The sequence below is a fragment of the Scaptodrosophila lebanonensis genome, unplaced genomic scaffold (genome assembly GCF_003285725.1).
Source record: "Scaptodrosophila lebanonensis strain 11010-0011.00,11010-0021.00 unplaced genomic scaffold, SlebRS2 tig00000024-arrow-pilon, whole genome shotgun sequence".
Classification (NCBI taxonomy): domain Eukaryota; kingdom Metazoa; phylum Arthropoda; class Insecta; order Diptera; family Drosophilidae; genus Scaptodrosophila; species Scaptodrosophila lebanonensis.
The window spans coordinates 21,801,031-21,812,193 of NW_022060538.1; the positions used below are offsets into that span (position 1 = coordinate 21,801,031).

General features: G+C 45.3%; 2 protein-coding genes across 3 annotated transcripts; one reads left to right on the forward strand and one right to left on the reverse strand.

Annotated features, from left to right (window-relative positions):
- The first annotated feature begins 1,047 nt into the window (after positions 1-1,047).
- LOC115621433 (zinc finger C2HC domain-containing protein 1C) lies at positions 1,048-8,580 on the forward strand. Of its 2 annotated transcripts, XM_030515086.1 has the most exons (6): positions 1,048-1,394; positions 3,100-3,199; positions 3,503-3,769; positions 6,483-7,082; positions 7,839-7,874; positions 7,939-8,580. In XM_030515086.1, exons 3-6 carry the CDS (start codon positions 3,716-3,718, stop codon positions 8,482-8,484), a joined length of 1,236 nt encoding a protein of 411 aa, XP_030370946.1. In that variant the 5' UTR covers positions 1,048-1,394; positions 3,100-3,199; positions 3,503-3,715; the 3' UTR covers positions 8,485-8,580. The 2 variants fall into 2 exon arrangements, with proteins under 2 accessions (XP_030370946.1, XP_030370945.1); XM_030515085.1 differs by lacking the exon at positions 1,048-1,394 and having other exon boundaries at positions 2,976-3,199.
- LOC115621430 (THO complex subunit 1) lies at positions 8,508-11,011 on the reverse strand. Its single transcript, XM_030515081.1, has 5 exons — positions 10,891-11,011; positions 10,148-10,831; positions 9,802-10,091; positions 9,435-9,737; positions 8,508-9,371 (listed from the first exon to the last, which is right to left on the reverse strand). Exons 1-5 carry the CDS (start codon positions 10,933-10,935, stop codon positions 8,612-8,614), a joined length of 2,082 nt encoding a protein of 693 aa, XP_030370941.1. The 5' UTR covers positions 10,936-11,011; the 3' UTR covers positions 8,508-8,611.
- Between the last annotated feature and the right edge of the window lie 152 nt (positions 11,012-11,163).

Sequence of the window (11,163 nt, forward strand, 5' to 3'; positions counted from 1 at the left end):
AAACACAGAGCAAACAAATTGGTCGTTGAGTCAGTCGACGGATCGCACATCGACGGCCAGAGGGAGGGAGCTAATAGAGACAGACAAAGAGAAGTAAACAACAAACACACCATTGTACTCGCATACACATGAATTATAATTGTAAAACAAAAACGAAAGTACGTGTAGTAGCAACAATTCAGCGATAAATATAGTACATGTTCTTGTGGAATGAAACACGCACATCTCTTTCAATACTCCATCCCATGCATGGGCCATGGTGCGAAGATGACAGAAGAAGGTGCGGCATCATTTGGTGTTCGTGCCTGTGACGTCACATGACGATTCGTGGCGTTGCCATAATGTTAACATTGTGCTTTTTGTGCGTATTGGCACCTGCTTAGTTCTAAAATGTCGCTGCTTTGTGTGGGAGAGTGAGAGTGTACGAGAGCAAAATAATTATTTTCGATCCTGAACCAAGAATGAATTTCAAAACTTTGCTATACGATATTGCTCGCCCCATTTTAGATGGTTGGACTATGTCTTATAAAGGTGTTGTTTGTTGGCTAGATGTCTTAGGTGTCGGATTAAACATTTCCTAATTTGTAACACTATATAATATCTATATTTCTGTGCGATGCTTTTCTCAGAGGTGTAGGTAATATGTTCAGACAGGCTGTGTTTATTTCCATATTTTTAGCCAGGGATTCTGTGCAGCGGACGACTTGCACGTAGAAGGTAGAAAAGTTCCAGTCTTAGATGGAAATACCTTCTCCCTTGCGTCTCTTGTTTCGATACTGCAACTCCTACTCTCGTGCAAGATCGATCCCTTCAGGGGCAATCGGCCGCATAGCAGCGCAGCAGCGTCGGCGCAGCTGCAACCGCAGCCGCAACCGCGAACTTCGCAACCCGTTCGTTCGTGGGCCGGTCCGAGTGCGAATGCGAATACGAGCTTGGCGCTTTGTGGTGATGTCTACCGCAATCTTGTCGCAGTCAGTCAACGCGCAAACTTCCAAGCAAACAGTCGAGCTACGACGACGTCTCAGTGACCAGCCGAACGACCGACAAAGCGAATTTTTGTTTTCCCTCGTTGCCCGTTGGTGGAGTGGGTGCCAGAGCACGCGGCGTATGCGTAATTTTTATCAACCGGTCACTCACATGTGTCCGCGTGCAACGAGACTGTCCTGCTCCTGCTCCTGCTGTGTTCCTGCTGTGTCCCAGTTTGGTTCAATTGTGGGCTAAGTGGCCGTTTGTGTGTCAATAAACTCGCGTGCCACTCTCGTGGACTGTACCCGTCCTTCTGCTGTTTCCCTCCGCCACAGACCGCCACATCCAATTGCCGTTGTTGGTTGGGCGCAAACATTCCACAACACACACACACGCAAACACACGCTCGCTCTCTCATCGCATAGCTGGTAAGTAACTTCGATTGCCGCACTGGCAGCTGCTCAGCGTCAACATCATCGGCGTCGCGCCGCGTTCAACTTGAAGTGGAAGTTATGCAAATCAGAGCCACAGCCACAGCCAGAGCCAGAGCTACGGCCACAGCTGTTCCATAGAATGAATAGCAAACGTCCAACAAACGCACCCATATACATACTTCACATACCTACATACATATGTATATACATACATACTTGTATGCATACTACTTGAATATGCAAAAGAAGGAGAGTTGAATTAGTCAGCGACAAAAGTGTGCCAAAAACCCAACATAAATAACTGAAATAAAGATAAGCAGGGAGTGTGCTGGCTGCTTTGCCGACTTTCGAATGCTCTGGAATTGTAGTGTATAGCAAATAACATTTTAGCTTAAGCAAGCCATTTCCAACAGACAGCTAGAGTTGATTTAAAATTACATTTTAGCTCTGTCCTCTATTATGAGAAACCTCTGAAAAACTCTTTCTTGAATATCAATCGGCAGTAAAATAACACTTCTTATAATATATATATATATATATATATATATATATATATATATATATATATATATATATATATATATATATATATATATATATATATATATATATATATATCTACTTGTATATATATTGAAACAGTACTGATACCATTAGTATTCATATTTTTTCAGCTCAAAATTCCGCAGTCCTGAGCTAAATCAGTTTGTTATCAAAACTTCTATATATAATACTTGTGCAATGAAACATGAAGAGAGAGACCTAAAATTTGATTAAAACCAAGCAGCTAAGATATTTTGAAGTGTGAAGTAATAAATATATACTCCTATATTCCCCTATATGAAAATGCGTTGCCATAAAGAAATACTTCCACTTAGAAGATCTTGTTGACTGCTTCACAATGCTCAAACAAAAAAATCCGTCAATTGAATAAAAAAATGTTATATCTTCGTTTAGTTACCATTTAAGGCAGTGGCCAAATAATGAAGAAAACAATACTCTATTGCTGAAACCACAAAGGCGACCAAAAGAAAAATTGCCTCTTGGTGGACATTCTTTAGCTGGCGATAAGCTTCCACCAGCAACAGTTTAAATAAGAATAAATGCTTAAATACATTAATTCTATTAAAAATCTGAAGCACCATTAATACTAGATCATTGTTTTGAAACTGTTTAAAATAGAGCTGGTTTAGTCATGAAGGTAATAAAGCGCCTTTATGGAAGCTTAAGCAGCAGAGAATAGCGGCTTACACAGTTTTCTATTCTAAAATTAATCCCCTTATTTGGTCGACTAAATACCTCCTTAACAAATGTAATGCTTATGGTATATAATCGTAAATTACCGATTTCCACTGACTTTAAGAGTGTTCTCCCGCATCCAAGCTGATTGGCAATCCCATTATATTTATGAATATCTGACAGTTCCCATCTATTTATGGCTATTTGAACACTATGCTTAGTTTCTCAATTTGTCATCGGCAGGCAAACTAAACTGTGCTAAATCGAGCTGGCTCTGATTTATTTAACAACAATTCATTGCTTCCAAAATCCATTTCGTTCATTGTTCGGTCGTTCTCAGTAATATATTTCAAAATTAGTTACAAAAGTTATTTCATTATTGTAGGTTCATAGTTCTTTTTTCGGCAGTAAACTTAGGCTGTGCAGTTTATTTTTCTTAAATTTCTTGAACGTTTTTTAGCGTTTGCATGAACAACAACACCAACACTATTCATCCACCATTTCCTTGGGCTGACGAACTATCACATCGACTATCTGGCGATCGGCTCACATTCAGTTTGGTAAGCGCATAAAAATTGAATTCAATTAGTTTGCTCATTGAACAGCCCATTTTTGGAGCGGCTGAATGCCGTTGACTGAGACAGAGACTGAGACAGAGACTGAGGCAGAGACTGTCGCCTGCCCACGGCCCATGGCTTGGCACTGGATACGACTCGCAATCGCTTCCAGCTGCCCCCACGCCGAATAGCAGCCAACTGTTCAGCTCAGTTCGCGCCTCCTGCCACATTTAAAGCTGCTCATAATTCGCTTGTTTCATAAATTATTTTCATTTTATTTATTGTTTTTTTGTTTTTTTTTATTAGTTTGGCACACAACCATCATCATCATCAGCAACCGGTGACAACGACTGTTGTGCATGAGTCAGAAGCAGCACCAGTAACAAGATTTCCAGTCTAAGCCAAGTCTACAGACGGCCAAGACGCGTCATCAGCGCTCACGCTCGCATTGACTGCCTTTCTGCTTAGCAGCCCACACACCTGAAGCTAAAGCTCTGCCGCAGCTTACTTTATTTGGCGATGGCGTCACAAGGTGTCGGCGAGAGCCAAAGCTCCAAGCTGGGACAGTTGCGGGTAAGTGGTTCGGGAAGTGCTTCCAAATAATTTCCCCTGCCGTCTGCCTTGCCATTAGTTGACCATTTTGGCCATTATCTCAAGATAGTCGCTAACGTTCACATCGTTACGCGTTCAATTTCCGTGACGTGCCAAAAATGGCAAAGGCTGAGTGGCAGAATCGCCGAGCCACCATAGTCGTCCGTTCGCGAAGTTGCCCGTTGGCCGGGTTTCCCACAGACAGTAAACGAACGAATGAACGAACAGTTAAATGTCAGCTAATTAATTTGTTTTTGGGCTCATATATGGAAAGGCCGCGGCCGCCCACGCAAACAAACAAAAGCGCTGGCAGCACGTAATGTGTTTATTGTTTTCAGTTAAAGGGAGGATGGGAGGAGGGTTCTTGAACACTTGACAAGTGTAGGCCGGACAACATATTGACGGTAATTGTAATTGCCAAAGTATCTGACATTTACTAGAGAACTACTACTAGAGTTTTGTTTGATAAATGCCTTCCGATGAGCTAAAGCTCATGAATGCTTAATCGCTACAGTTTATGCAGTTTGCTTGGAACAAGCAAGTATTTCGAGAACAACTTGTTTTTTGACAAAGTCGTTGAAACCAGAGCTTTTCAGCAGACTAACCAAATAGTAAGCCTCTTATTACCCTACCACACAAGTTATTATGGACAATTAGTATAGCCTTTTACCCTTTGGCTATAAGATAGATTCTCTCGCATTATTCATAATTTGGAATGGATACCACTGCTGGCAGAGATGTTATCAAAAGTTGATACAACATTAGCTAAATAAATAATTTGTTACTCCTATATTCAGAAACATTACTCGAGGCCCGAATGGGACTAGGGACTAATGTAGCAAGATCAGCAAAAAGGGAGAAGTTTTAATAAATACCCTCTACTTGATCTGATTTTTACAGATGGTTTGAATACAAGCACAGCTTTATTTAAGTACAAAGTAGTAGGGGTCATCAAACTTCTTAGACCATCATCTAATTGGAACCCGTACAACTTTAGACAAAATGCGTTGTTCCTTTTAGGGAACAACTGCTGATTAATCAGTCCGGGGCCAGGTAGTGGACGGTAATGCACTCAACACTCCCCCGCAATTTGTCTGTTTATGCACGGAGCTCAAGTGACAAACAGTACTCTGCTCTGGGTAGCCAGCCCCATGGTCTCACGCCCAATTCGCCCAACCCCACCCAGCCCGATATCCCTTGGCTCCGCTGCCACTCGCACGTGCAACAAATGCCGTGCGCACTCTTTTTGTTGTCTTGCACTTTGTTGTTGCTGGTTCCCCCCTGCGCCATGGCAACGTCATGTGCAACGGCGCCATTGATTTTAGTTATTGGCATGCACGACGACAAACAACAATAGCAACTAATCGAGCCCACACGCCTACCTTAGAGTTAGAACAACAGCCTCGCCTTTGTCTTTGAGGTCTTTGCTCGCACCAATTTATGAAGTGTCCACACATAGAAAAGATTTTCGATTTCTTGACAAGTGGTCCCAAGGTGGCCATGGCTGGCTCGAAGGCCACCAGCAGGACAGTTCACAATAGCAGCAGCGGAGACGAGGACAACGGCGGCAGGGAGTATGCCCGCAGCCCACTCCAACTACTTTGTTGCGACGACAGCGGCGAGCAGGGCGGGCACGCCCAGTGCGGCCAAAGTTAGCTTCGCGCAGGCGGGGAGAGTGGCACGGGGCTACATGTACTGGCGGCACGTAAGTTGCATAGATTTGTGGTATGATGTGGTCAGCTTACTGACTGACTGGCTAACTGACTGGCTGACTGACTGACCGACTCTTCGACTGGTCGGTTTTTCAGGTGGATAGATGGGTGGGTTAGTGGGTTGGTTCGACAGTTCGTTCTAGTCATCGTTTCGTGTGTTGGTGCGTGGGCGAGAACCCAACTGAGAAAAGGTGTGTGTTCGAAAAATATATCAATATGCCGCCTGCCTACCATATAGTATACGTATCGTTGGTATTTCAAAGTGCGAAAAGACAAAGAACAAATGATAGTTGGAAGACTAAGCCCCATGATCCTCTACATTTTTGTTAAAGACGTTTCATTTATTTTTAAAAGCATACTTTAAAAAATCAACTACAGTATATTTGAGATTTAAATTTTCTGGAATGCAGTATTAAACTTTAAGGAGAACATACTAGACCAAGATTTGCATACAAACTAATATAGGTGAGTACCACTAGCTGTCATAAATCTGCTGTCTGCTGAGAATTGCTAAAGGTTTTGTCAGCAACAATTCTTTGAACACACCCCTTTCATTCATTGTCGACTATCTGTGATTGGGGGGTGGGGCGTGTACACATCCACTTAATTACCACTCGCGGGTATTGGACATACTCGTACGTATACATGTTGTCTGCGCTTTGGGCCATCCCTGGGGCAATCGGTGCTCTGTGTCCGTTTAGTTGACACGCGCACTTTGGGGCTGTTGCACGAATATGTTGCAGCCGGACGACTTTATCGCCATGGGCGTCCATGACGAAGCGTATTACGACTACGAGTATGACCACGAGCACCATCGCATCATGCCACTCAAGCTAAACGAATCTTGGGCAGCGAGGCGACTGATGGAGGCACTTAGCCACCTGCCGCCCAATAATAATGGCAATGCCAACAGCAACTCGGCACCCGCGAACGGTGCCCAGCGTGGACAACGCCTTTCACCCATCTCCCCTCTCTCTACGCAGATGCGCTTCCAGCAAAAGACGCAACAGGAACAGGAACAACGACGTCGTGAACTGAACACATCATTGGCCAATGGCAACGACTCAATAATGTCGGTGGAGGTGCCGCCTGGCGCTAAACCTAATCGCCTTACTGGCAACGGCAAGGTGCGCCAAATGTTCGACGAACGACGCCGCGGTGTCGGCATTGACCGCAGCCATCCACTCAAGCCGATTGGGACAACGGGCACCACTTCGAACGCCACAGAAAGACCAGCACGGACGTTGGGCGGCGGTACAACCACCTCCCGCTTTGGAGGAGCGCGCGCTACCCAACAACTAACCAAGGGGATGTCCACAATGAGCCTCAAAGAGGGTCCGGTAACGGGTCGACGGATAACCAATGATAGCAACAACAACACCAACAACAGTAAATACAATGCGACTGGCACTGTAAATTCCAATCGCCTCAGGCCTGTGCTCCCCAAAAAAACCCCTCCAGGCACCGCCGGCTATGGAGCACGCTCCATTTCCACACCGCCCATTAGCGCCAAGCTCGCGCCGCGCTTGGCGGGAGGACAACAGCAGAAGCAGCCCATATCACAGCGGGTACCGGCACGTAATGTAAGTGTAAATTGTTCAGAGCTCACAAATTCCACCACAACCACTAAATTGTTACAATCTACATTCTATCTGTTATGATAGACGCCATGACAGGCCGAAGCGAATTGTCATGTCCGTCCGTCCGACTGTTCGTCCATATGAACACCAACTGCCCCTGAACCGAACCATTGGTTGGTTTCAAATCATGTATAGGCTCAGTATTTGGCATAGCTGCCACATGTAAATAATCCCATTTAGTTTTTGAAGATTTCTTTGGTATTGGTACGATTATATTATTGATTGATTATGATGCCTCAATATAATCTCGTTGCAATAATCGGTTAATAGAAAAGTTAGTATAACAAAGTTGAATTTAGTTGCCGTGAGGAACAAAACAGCGGGTTCATGGTATTCAAGGATGAAAACGTGGAATAAATTCACATTCACTTGAGAATTTAAAAACCCGCAGTCAGAAACCCTTCATACAATTCGCCTCTGTGTATATTTTCAAAAACGTATGCTTTTCCGTATTTGTCAAAAAAAAAATCGGTTAAAAAAGAAAGCCGTTTTGTTTCTACATTTCCAAGATTCTCATACAAATCAACCATGAACATAGCCCTTATACAAGATTACCCAACGGAATTCAGTGGATTTTCAACAGCTTCCTAGCCTCCACCCAAATCAACATATTCTATATCATACATACAATATCTGAGTAGCTGAGCTGTTCAATTCAAAGTATTATCTAATACATTTACCTTTTGATCTCCCCTTTAGGCCAACGTCAAATCTCCAGTTACCAAAAATACGATGGTAAGTTAAATCCACTGCAGTGTATTTCTCTCGCGCCCACTAATAATTCGTTTTTATCCTGCAGAGTCGCCAGACTGTCAATTCACCGGGTCCGACTCAAAGCAATACAGCCGGACCAGAAGGGACCAGCAAGTGTCGTTTCTGCGGCCGCAGCTTCCATTCAGAGCGCTTGCAGAAACATGAGGCAGTGTGCCAACGCACCATGTTCACCAAACGCAAGATTTTCGATGCGTCCAAGCAACGGGTGAAGGGCACTGAGTCTGAGAAGTATGTAAAGCGTCCAATGCATCGGGCTCAGTCACAATACAGCAGCGCCGCTCAGCAAATGAGTCTGAGCACGGGCGTGAAGAAGAACAATTGGCGAAAGAAACATGAGGAGTTTATCCAATCCATTCGCGCCGCCAAACAGGTGCAGGCGCATTTGGCCCGTGGTGGCAAACTCAGTGATTTGCCGCCACCGCCGCCTTCAGAGAACCCTGACTATATCCAGTGCCCGCACTGTGGCAGGCGCTTCAATCAGCAAGCAGCAGAGCGGCACATACCACGATGTGCCACCATGATACACAATAAGCCGCGTCGTGATGGACCGCCTCCGTTGAAGAAGCGCTAAGAAGTGTTCTGTTACCCAATGAGATTAAGTACGAGCCCGTGTTTTGTGAGCTCAATTATATTACATGTGATAAAGGAATTGATGAATGAAACGGCATTAACTTATGTTTCTTTTTTGTGCACTGTGGCTAGTCCGAGAGAATTTCGACATCGTTGTTCGGCTGCGAGGTCGCCCTCTCGCGTTGTATGATGGCTTTGACGCCCTCCGCAGCCTCGTTCATCTCGAGACCTTCCAGCATGTAGGCCCAGTTTTCAAGCGTGGCATCATCATCGTCTGATATCCAATTCGTTAGCATTTGCATGCAGGCCACTCCTGGCGTGGGATGATTCATTTGGAAAAAGAGCAGCTCATCGTTGGTGAAGCCGATCTTCTTGCCCACCTTCATCCAGGGCTCTCCAATAAGAGGAATAATTTCCTCAATGTGCGCGCGCGTCACCATCAATGGTTTCTCGTGTGTATTGTCGTCCTCGACGACTGGCTCTGTGTCCTCCACCTCGAGATCTTGGTCCGGCTCTGGCTCAGGTTCCACAGACTCCTGCTCAATTAATTCGCTGCCACTGCTTGTTGTCAGTCCATTACTGCTTTCCGTCGAGTTGATTGCAGCAGCTCCGCCACTGGCGTGCTTAAGGAGCTCCTTCTCGCGTATAAGGCGCTTGCGCACCACCTCCAGATAATCGGATATCTTGCACGACGGCTGCGAGACAAATGTGAAGAAGTGTGGTGTCTGGCGCGCCAGCAAACGCAGTGCGCGCCACTCAAAGGCGGGATCAATTTTCTCGTGAGGAGTTTCCAGATAGGTTTCTAGCTGTGGCAAAAAGTTGCGCTGTTCACTCTTGCACGCTTGTAGATTGTCTGGAGAATAGTTCCACAGACGCGTCAGATTTTCACTGTTAGGAGACTGGCATTGTAGACATTGGTAATGTACTGGAGAACGACGACCTTCTACTTACTTGCCCAGAAAGAATTTGCCGCTTCGGGAGGCCTCACGCAGGCAGTCGCCTAATGCACGCTTTGGTCGCTTTGCTGGTGGAGCCTTGGCCTCATCTTCGCTGGGTTCTGGCTCTTCTGGTTTTTTGAACTCCTTGCAGCCCTCATTTTTCCAGTTGTTCCACATCTCTTCGCGCATAAGCATGTGTTGTACGGTGCGGGAGAAGCGTTTCCCATTTGGCGGCGTCTCTTCGAGCAACTTGTACACACGTGGCTCCGTCTCCTTGATGAAGTCAGATTGAACGGGCGCGAGGGTATATGCGTCACTACAAAAACGTAATGTTTAATTGATTTAAGCCGCCTTTAATACTTATATGCCATTCTACTTACGTTTTGAACTTGACTGTCACCTGCAGGTACTGGAATAGTATTAAGAATTGCACCAAAACGGAACGCCGGAAATTTGAATCGGAAAGTTGAAGAGCCAATAGCTTGGGATTTGTGAGAAATTTGGCAAAGAAATGTGTCGCTTTGCGGACGGTTTGCGATGCAGCAGCATCGGTGGCTGCATCATCAACTTCCATGGCCTGCAAGTTTGCGTCGTCGCTACTTTCGTTGCTGCTGTGACGTACATCTTCCAACTTGAAACTAGAGAACGACTCTAATATGGTCTCTGCATGCTGTAAAGTCCAACATTATAATCACTGTTATCATTGAATAGCGTAGAGTTACTTGCCATATTGAACATCTTCCACTGTGCCTTGTTGTAGCATTGGTTGGGATTCCGAAAGAAATCCTGTAGGGACCAGAACTTACAATACAGATCATAGTCAATCTTAATCGGCAGATCCTCAGCTGTGTCCTCCAGCTCCTTGTTGTCTATATCATCGTGGTCTTTGCTGTCCAGGCCATACTCTGTTAAATTATCCAAATTGAACTCAGACACAATGTTCAAGCCCGAGCGTTCGGAGAACGGAAAGAACTTGGACAGAAATAGCAAAATACGGCCACAGAAAACGGTGTTCTGGGTGCGAGACAGGCGTCGCAGCAAATCGTTACACATGCGCAAAATATTGTTCTTGCACGAACCAAAGAATACCTCCTCCTTCCACACTTCAACCAACTGCTCCACAAACTGGAATATCTGCTCACACTTGCCCAAAGTAACCACATCGAACGTGTCTCCAAGGAGAACCACAGGAATGGTGTTGGACACAATTTCAGCACGCACTGCCTCCACTGAGAGTTTCACCAACGTGCCAATGCGCTCAACGTCATCGCTTAGACGATTCATCAGCACATTGCGAAACGCCTGGTCCATGGGCGAGCGTTTGTCGTGCTCGGAGTTGGCAGTGAAGCTCTTGTACTTGCTCACTAGCGGCTCCACGCTGTTCTGCTCAATTGCCTCCTCCATGGCTTTCTGTAAAATAAAAGCCATGTGAACAATTGCCGGCAAATGGCATTTGTTAGATCGCTCACCTCACAGGCCGCTTGCAGCCCAAAGAAAGAAGCGGTCTCCTCCATGACTGACGCGCGAATTAAGAGAATCCGTGCATACGTGTGTTGCAGCCTGCCAATTACTCCGATAACGTAGGGATGTGCGAGCACTACTTTCAATGTTATCGATATTATGTGGACGTCAATTTTTTTTTTGGTCTGGCAGGGCTGACTATCGTATTTTGTATCGAGCAGCGCCAAAAAAAGCTGCATTCAAATTTGTGTGCTATACGAATTTGTATTCTTTATTTTATT

What these genes read in the sequence shown, in the direction of transcription:
- LOC115621433 (XM_030515086.1), top strand. Translation starts at nt 3,716, where the DNA reads ATGGCGTCACAAGGTGTCGGCGAGAGCCAAAGCTCCAAGCTGGGACAG. An exon ending in AGCGGGTACCGGCACGTAAT is followed by an intron (nt 7,083 to 7,838) that starts GTAAGTGTAAAT and finishes TCTCCCCTTTAG; the next exon opens with GCCAACGTCAAATCTCCAGT. An exon ending in CAGTTACCAAAAATACGATG is followed by an intron (nt 7,875 to 7,938) that starts GTAAGTTAAATC and finishes TTTATCCTGCAG; the next exon opens with AGTCGCCAGACTGTCAATTC.
- LOC115621430 (XM_030515081.1), bottom strand. Translation starts at nt 10,935, where the DNA reads ATGGAGGAGACCGCTTCTTTCTTTGGGCTGCAAGCGGCCTGTGAG. An exon ending in GGCTGCAAGCGGCCTGTGAG is followed by an intron (nt 10,832 to 10,890) that starts GTGAGCGATCTA and finishes TTTATTTTACAG; the next exon opens with AAAGCCATGGAGGAGGCAAT. An exon ending in GGCAAATTCTTTCTGGGCAA is followed by an intron (nt 9,372 to 9,434) that starts GTAAGTAGAAGG and finishes GTCTCCTAACAG; the next exon opens with TGAAAATCTGACGCGTCTGT.